Below are 8,869 nucleotides of genomic sequence, written 5' to 3'. Positions count from 1 at the left end.
ATAATATTATTGAATATTGAACTTGGCTTTCGTAGTCTCACAAATAACCCTAAATAGAAACTAACCACAAATCTTGGAAACAAAAATCTTGTAAACAAATTTGGTAAACAAATCAAATATTTAAACTAACCCCATAAAAATACTCTAACTCTTCTTTGATCTAATCAAATTCTTCGAACATGAAGTGGTACGAAGGTTGTGTTTATAGGGAGTAGAAAGAGAGGGGCGAAGGGTTGTTTTAAGAGTATTGTTTGGTATTTAGTTTAATTATTTGTCATATAGTTAATATTTCTATTGTTATTTGTAAAGTTGTAAAAGCCAGGTTGAGTATTCAATAATATCATAACTTGACACTACGATTGTTTAGGTTTTCCTGAGTTATTACTAAGTCAAAATCTAACGCTTAATTGGGTTTTCATCTAATTTTCTTAATAATCATTTAAAACTCACCGTTCTTCCTTCTCAGACGGTGGCATACTCGTTGTGGCTAGTGTCTTCGTGCGGAATCCTAATGTCGCATCGTTCAAATACTCAAAAGCCACGATGGTGATTTACTACCACGACGAGGTGATCGGAGAAGGGGAGACGTCGGCGGATTGACGAAGGCAAAGGACACGATGACGATGAATGTGACGGTGGAGACCGAGGCGGAGGAAATGGATGAGGGTCTGAGTTTGATGGAGGATTTGAAGTCGGGAGGTTTGAATATCAGTAGCCACACGGAAATGCCAGGAAGGGTCAAAATAATTGGATTCATCAAGAAAAGGTTTGAGGTTAAAATGAACTACTCATCTACTTTCAATACTAAAACCCAAATGACTCAAAGGGAAGATTGTGACAAGCATGTACAAAATTTCTGATTAATGAAGAATTATGGGAGGAATTTGAAACCAAATGGCTACTAAGTTTGTAGTGTTTAATTACGAGGAGTATTAAAAATTTTAATTATGGTACGTAGGTTGTTTATACATTTTTTGGATTATATCACTTTTTACTTTGCTTATGTAACTATATTTGTACGTTGGATCAAGAGTGAATTTGTTTGACCATGAGTGAGTGTGACTCCCAAACCTTTGTAACGACTCATGTCTAGGATTTGACATGGTCAGGTTACCTACTCTTTGTTTCTAAGAGTGAAAGCTATTCTCGCGAACTAACTCGAGTTCTTCCGGCATGTCTTTTCCATATTCACATGCATCCTAGAAAAATTCTCCACAGGTTACGTGCATCATAGAATTGCTCCAAGCAAAACATACCTAACCATGAAGTTCTTATAATTGAGCTATCGAAAAGGAAAATGAACCTTATTGGTATATGGAGTGACTATCCATGTTCTAAAGTATTTCTTGGCTATCATATCCTCAGGATACCTCTCGTTTGGAAGTGGTTTCGGTTCAGTCATGTACCCCTCATTTGCTCGGGTGTCACATACCTACCAACTTTCACATTAGTTCGTTTTCAAACCACATCTTACTGGGAGAGATACTGCCCTAATACAATTTGTAACGGCTCATGTCCAAGATTTAGAGCCATTAGGTATCGAATCTGCATTACAAATCTTGATCTATCCTAGACATGACGCGTTACAATTTTGGTCGACCCTAAAAGCTTGATCAAACATTTTAGAATGATCCACTAATCCAAAACCAGTTCGGTGTAATGGCTCGTCCCTTCAAAAGTTGGCCTGAGTTTAACGACGTGACTTTTTAACCCGCCATCAAGAAAAAAGAAAGAGAATTTGTTTGAAAAAAGAAGGTCAGATGGCCAATTTATTTTTTTATCAGTGGGGACATAAAATTATAGACCTCATTTTTTCTCCTTCCACACAATCAAATTCAAAAGGTGACATTTTCCAAGCGTGGGCATGGAGGCTCATAATATAAGTTCTTACCAAACTACACATCGAATAGCCAAACTACACGTCGAATTGTTTACGGTCAAAAAGACAAAGCAATCTGAATTTATTTATTGTATGCTTTGGACCTTCTAAATATGCGACATAAAAATTCAATGTTCAGAATATTCTACTTTCTCTCCTAGAATATATATATATATATATATATATATATATATATATATATATATATATATATATATATATAAATTAATAAATGCATAGTATTGTATGAAAAGTGTATAAATAAAATATTTTCAATAATTTGATTACATTTTTTAAAATTAGATAATTAAGATGTTAACTATTCTATTTTTATTAAAATAATTTTATGTATTTGTGAATTATTAGGTGGAAAAATGTCCCCAACTCAAAAAATGTAGTAGGGGTATTATATAAGAACTTATCATAAACGTAGTTAGCTACTATTTTAATTTTTAATTTGAGACTGGAACAAGCTTCGAGTTTTATTTAAGAAAAAGGGGCCATAATGTTAAAATATTGGTTCTGTGGGCAAGATATGTATGAACGTTGCTAGCTTTGTTAGAAATATTTGCTTATTACTCAACAAATTATCAAAGTTAGAAACACAATTTATTAACAAAGCAACTGAATTAAGAAAAAAATGGAAGGAGTTTCACCGTTACATCGATCTTTGATCTTTTGAACAAATTTCAACCTATTAATGAGATATATAAGCAACCTTTGGGCTATGCTTCTCTCACCCCGATTCATAAAAGAGAAGAAAAAATGGGAAGAGCTTTTCAAGTTGTTCTTTTTCTAGCATTGTTTGTGTTTTTATCTCCTTCTGTTTATTCTTTACCGTTGTCAACAAAAGGAAGGTGGATCGTTGATTCGACAACAGGGCGTCGAGTGAAGCTTGTGTGCGTGAATTGGCCTTCCCACACACAGAGCATGCTAATAGAAGGTCTCAACCACAGGCCATTAAAAGAGCTGGCAGATGAGGCAATCAAGTTGAGGTTTAATTGTGTACGACTCACGTATGCAACTCAAATGTTCACTCGTTATGCAAATAGGACAGTTGAAGAGAATTTTGACCTCCTCGATTTAGAGCAAGCAAAAGCCGGATTGGCTCAATATAATCCTTTTGTGTTGAACAAGACTATTGCTGAAGCCTATGAAGCTGTTGTTGATGTGCTTGGAGAGAGTGGTTTAATGGTGATTGCCGACAACCATATGAGTCAGCCAAGATGGTGTTGCTCTCTTGACGATGGCAATGGATTTTTTGGAGACCGCTATTTTGACCCTCAAGAATGGCTACAAGGTCTTAGCTTAGTTGCTCAACGCTTTTCCAAGAAATCAACGGTACGTACAAATTAAGGAAAATTCTCACACTCTTGAAACTAAATTCTCACATTCTTTTGTTATGACATTTAGGTGGTTGGAATGAGCCTACGAAACGAGATACGAGGAACCAATGAAAATGCAAATGATTGGAACAATTATGTTACTCAAGGAGTAACAACAATCCACAACATTAACCCAAATGTTTTGGTGATTGTTTCGGGCCTAAATTTTGATAATGATCTTCGATGCTTAAAAGAGAAGCCCTTGAATGTAAGCACCTTAGACAACAAGTTGGTTTTTGAGGTGCACTTGTATTCGTTCAGTGGAGATCAAGAGAGTAAATTTATAAACCAGCCACTAAATAATATTTGTGCAAATATTATCGATGGCTTTGTAGACCATGCTGAATTTGTTAGAGAAGGACCAAACCCATTTCCTTTGTTTGTCAGCGAATATGGGTACGATCAGAGAGAGGTTAACGATGCAGAAAATCGGTTCATGAGTTGCTTCACAGCTCATCTTGCACAAGAAGATTTAGATTGGGCATTATGGACTTGGCAAGGTAGCTATTATTACAGGGAAGGTCAAGCAGGGCCGGCAGAAACTTTTGGAGTTCTCGACTCCAATTGGACTCAAATTAAAAATCCTAACTTTGTCCAGAAGTTTCAACTATTGCAGACTATGTTGCAAGGTAAGTATAAATATATTAACGATTTTGAATATATGGATCTATAACAAGTGTATAAGACATTTTTTTACGGTGCACAGATCCAAATTCCAATGCATCGTTCTCGTATGTTATATATCATCCACAAAGTGGCCAATGCATCCAAGTCTCAAATGACAACAAAGATATTTTCATGGGTAATTGCTCCATCTCATGTCGATGGACTCATGACAATGATAGCACTCCAATTAGGATGTCAAGCACTGGTTTATGCTTAAAGACAAGCGGAGAAGGCCTTATGCCATCTCTCTCAACGGATTGCTTCGGCCCTCAGAGTTCTTGGAGAGCCATTTCAAACACTAAGCTTCATTTGGCCACCGTAACTCAAGATGGGAAGAGTCTTTGCTTGCAGGTTGAAAGCTCTAATTCTTCAAATATTGTGACAAACTCATGTATTTGCACTGATGGTGCTCCAAATTGCCTCCAAGACACCCAAAGTCAATGGTTTGAACTCGTTGAAACCAACACGTTGTGAGTTGCTTATGTATTGGGAAGAATAAATATATGACATGCCCGACTTTGAATTGGCCCCTATTTTATCTCTAATTCTATTCATGCTCGTGCTTAACTATAACCGATTTTATTTATCGTACAAACATATATGAAAAATAATACCAACAATAATGATCGTATAAAAGATTGGACATATAATAAATAATAGAAAAATAATTATTGACCATTTAACTGCGAATTTAAGCATAAAATCGACAACCCTAATATGACTCCGGCATTTTCAAAACTTTCATGCCAACCCTAAATTCAAATTCCAACAACTACTAGTATATTGGACCAAATTCTAAATTTCTATTTTAAACTAATTAATAGACTAAGCAACATTTGTTGGAACAAGTTTGAACCATTGGGGTTGAGGATCATCGGTGCAACTTCCCTCGTCTCTAAAGCAAATGCATTTCTTCACAACAACTATAGTATCAGATTCCTTCTCCAAACAAAAATTGTCTTCGCCTATTTTGTTGGCCAATTGGAGATTTGCTTTCGAAGCCACCGTCCAATTGCTTCCATCGCCAGAGCATTCGTCGGATACCACCGGTGCTTTTCCATCTCTGACGGATTTCAAACCCTGCCCGTTTGACAACAACTTCATCGGGACTTCCATCTCCACTATGGTTCCATTGCTTCGGAGTGGCACAATCGCCGAGTTCAACTCCTCCTTTGTCCTCGGATTTGACACATTGCCCTGATACGGGATGCAGCATTATGTATGATATTGGTGCTTTAGAATTTGGATCCGCAAGAAAAGAGCTTTAGTTTCAAATTCTAACTAAAGAAATATATAAAGGTTTGATTTGTTATAATGCACGGTTAGATTGAGAAGCAACAAATTAACCTTGATTCACTCTCTTGATAAGTGGAAGCATTTGTTTAAGTGACGGGGGTACTATCTTTAGTCCAAGAGTGATCCATAACGCCAAAACTTTCACTCAGGATCTTCATTACACCGTCTGTACATATAACTTCCTTGGAACGCCCACAAGCCCCAATCAATATCCTTCCCGGCAATTCGAGCCAAAAAGCAGCTCATGAACCGATTCTCAGCCTCGTTGCCCCCCGAACAAAGAAAAATAGATTAAAGAAATTAGAGAGAGTGAGTTTGCCATTGTGGGAAGGTAGAAGTGACAAGTACTGGTTTTGACGTAACAAAGCCAAAAACATAAACAATTGAAGTTTGAGGTGATAATATTATTGAAAAGTGAACTTGGCTTTTATAGCCTTACAAATAACCCTACATAGAAACGTTTCTATCCACAAATCTTGGAAATGGAAACAAATCTGGTAAACAAATCTGAGAAATATTTAAACTAAATTCCTAAAAATACTCTTAACTCTTTTTCATCTAATCAAATTCTTCTTACCATTTCTCCCGTGTACTTATTCTTTTTTGTCAAGAATTAGTTCAAGTCAGAAAAACTCTGCACGCTAAGTTCTTCACGCAACTTCCGAAATGCTTTCTTATGTGTTTGGAACGTCCGTGTAGAACTGAATTTTTGGATAGCTTAATAGTTGAAGTATTACACACATTAGCTTTGTTCCTTCTATTTGAGAGTGACCAATCTCTTTGAGTATATCCTCCTCATCCAAACATCTTGACATGCACAAGAACTAGCAGCAACGAACTCAGCTTCTCTGGTTCATAAGTGACTATAGGCTGCTTACGAGAAAACCAAGCTACTGCTCCTCCACTAATCACAAGCACATGGCCTGAAGTACTCTTGCTTTCTTCCATGTCTCCGGCACAGTCACTACCAGTCGATCCAGTCAAATCACCGACTCCTCCTTTTTTATAAAATACAACATAATCTACCGTACCTTTCAAGTACCTTAAAACAGTTTTACCTGCTGCAAAATGTTGTTGTGTTGGACATGCCATAAAACGACTAATCAAACTTACAGCAAGCATGAGATCAAGACGAGTAGTTGTGAGATACATCAGACTTCCCACTATTTGTTTATACAAAGTTACATATACTTTTGCACCATTTTCATCTTTGCCAATTTTCTTTCCTGGAACAGTGGGATTACAAACAGAATTGTAATTCTCTATGCCAAGTCGATTTAAAACTTCAACAGCCTACTTTCTTTGACATGTGAAAATACCATCTAATCTTTGTATTACCTCTATTCCAAGAAAAAATTTCATCTGACCTAAGTCAGTCATATCAAACTCTTTCTTCAAGGAACGTTTAAACTCGTCCAATAGTTCTTCATCTGGTCTCCAGTAAATAAAAAATCATCAACGTAAATGCTTACGATAAGAATTTTACCTCCCTTCCTCTTGATGAAGAGTGTTTGCTCACTGGAACTGCTTTTGAATCCTTCCTTGATGAAGTAGGATTCTATTCGACCAAACCAGGTTCTAGGTGCTTGTTTTAATCCGTAGAGAGCCTTTTGGAGTTTGTACACCATCTCCTCACTTCCCATTTTCTCATAGCCTTCACCGGAATCTGTTAACCATACAGGTGGATGTCGATTTCTCCCCTCCCTTACTGTCAAATCTGGTGCGACGGTTACTGGAAAAATTGTTTTCAGCAACTTGTTCAATTGTTTCAGCAACCGATTCAGTCGTTTCTTCCGTGATTTTTCTTTCTCCGTTTTCAGCAACTGGTTCAATTGTTTCAGCAACCGGTTCAGTCGTTTCCTCTGTTATTCCTCCTCCTTCCGCTGTGTTCTTATCTATTTCAATGTTTTCCCCCAGTCTAATTTTTCCGTTGCTCTCCATTTACCCATTTTTTGAAATGGAGTTCCGATGTTGCTTGCCTTTCATACATGCCTCACAGGTGGGGTTTGGAGCCCCAATTTGCGGAAGGCCTTTCACCTTGTTTTTGTGTTTCAAGGTGCACAAGCCTTTGTAGCCGAGATGACCATATCGATGGTGCCAAAGTGTTGACTGGTCCGTATTTGAAACTTGGAGGCATCTTTCTTCATTTGTTGTGGTAGATGGTTCAGCACCCAAAATAAACTGCCGATTTGCGATCATAATTGACTCTGCTATTTTTCCTTTTTGTGGATGATAAATGCTACATACACCATCTTCAAACAGCACTGCTACTCCTTTTTTCTTGTAGTTGTCCAACGCTCAAGAGATTATTTTTTAGTTCAGGTACCCAATACACATTACTAATAGTGCAACGAACCCCATGCAAAGTTAATTTCACTGCACCCTTTCCCATAACTTTCCTACCTGTATTATTTCCAAGTTTTTCAATGTGGGAAAATGTCTTGTCTAAGCTGGAAAACATACCTTCACTTGCACACATATGGTTTGAGCAACCCGAATCTAAGAACCAAGCATCACTCCTTTTTGCTTCATGTCTTAACATATGAGCCATTAACAGCATTTCATCCTCTTCTTCCAGCTCTGCATAATTCAATTCCTTATTCATCTTTGAACATTCATAATTAAAATGAGCTAAGTCATGACACCTATAACATTCAACCATTGCTTTGTTGAAAGTTGATCTTCCTCTTCCGCGTCCTCTGCCCCTGTAAGTTCCTCTTCCTCCATTACTTATTTTCGTTCGTCCTTCGACTTTCAGAACTTGCTCCTCTCCATTAATGCTGGATCTGTTAGTTTATTCAATCTTGTATTAACCGTAATTCATTCGTATTTGTTGTTTGTATTTTAAATTATGTCAGTTTTAGTATTTGTGGATAAGATCAAGGGAAGTTATTAGCAGTTATTAATGTGTGGCTGAGATTGTAAGAAGTTAGTTTTTCTTTCTGTCTATATATGTACTGTGTAACAAGTTGAATAAAATAAGTAACTTGGTTTTGTTTATTTTCTAAGTATTGTCTCTCTTAGAGAATAACGTTATTGTGCAAAAATCACTTCCTCGTATGTGTGTTTTCTGTCATTTGGTATCAGAGCACTGGTTACATGCCAAAGATCATGCCGAGAAATAATAACAACAATGGAGAGAGAGGAGAGTCGTCGAAGTCTGCAACAAAGGAAGGTCTGGTATCACTCCAATGCCCGACGTTATCGAGAACCAACTACTCAGCATGGGCTATGAAGATGAAGGTCTATTTGCGTGCTCAAGGGGTGTGGGACGCAGTCCAATCAACTGAGTCTCTGGATAGTCTTGATGAAAGGAAGGATCAAATGGCCTTAGCAGCTATCTATCAAGCAATCCCTGAGGAGATGTTGTTTCTGTTAGCAGAGAAAGAGACAGCAAAAGAAGCATGGCAGACGTTAAAAACTATTCATGTGGGTGCTGAACGTGTAAAGGAGGCAAAGATCCAAACTCTGAAGATTGAGTTCGAAGTTATGAATATGAAGGAGTCCGAGACTATAGATGATTATGCAGCAAGATTGACATGAGTTGTTAATAAAATACGTACTTTTGGAGACAACTTCGAAGAGGCATGCTTGGTGAAAAAATTTCTCCGCTCAGTACCTTCTAAGTTTCTTCATATCGCAT

At 37.3% G+C, this 8,869-nt stretch overlaps 1 protein-coding gene across 1 annotated transcript; it reads left to right on the top strand.

Annotated features, from left to right (window-relative positions):
- Positions 1 to 2,644: 2,644 nt before the first annotated feature.
- LOC147792367 (glycosyl hydrolase 5 family protein-like) lies at positions 2,645 to 4,404 on the top strand. Its single transcript, XM_087124585.1, has 3 exons — positions 2,645 to 3,220; positions 3,293 to 3,893; positions 3,971 to 4,404. The coding sequence occupies exons 1-3, from the start codon at positions 2,645 to 2,647 to the stop codon at positions 4,402 to 4,404; spliced, it is 1,611 nt and encodes a 536-aa protein (XP_086980711.1).
- Positions 4,405 to 8,869: the final 4,465 nt, after the last annotated feature.

The sequence above is a fragment of the Cucurbita pepo genome, chromosome 6 (assembly GCF_057944985.1).
Source record: "Cucurbita pepo subsp. pepo isolate OVF chromosome 6, ASM5794498v1, whole genome shotgun sequence".
Taxonomy (NCBI): Eukaryota; Viridiplantae; Streptophyta; class Magnoliopsida; order Cucurbitales; family Cucurbitaceae; genus Cucurbita; species Cucurbita pepo.
Note: the sequence above shows the minus strand (reverse complement) of the source record. Positions and strands in the feature narration are given on the sequence as shown.

Excerpts from the sequence above, each read along its gene's own strand:
- LOC147792367 (XM_087124585.1), top strand. The coding sequence starts at position 2,645 with ATGGGAAGAGCTTTTCAAGTTGTTCTTTTTCTAGCATTGTTTGTGTTT. Across the intron at positions 3,221-3,292 it reads GCTTTTCCAAGAAATCAACG|GTGGTTGGAATGAGCCTACG; the intron begins GTACGTACAAAT and ends TATGACATTTAG. Across the intron at positions 3,894-3,970 it reads ATTGCAGACTATGTTGCAAG|ATCCAAATTCCAATGCATCG; the intron begins GTAAGTATAAAT and ends TACGGTGCACAG.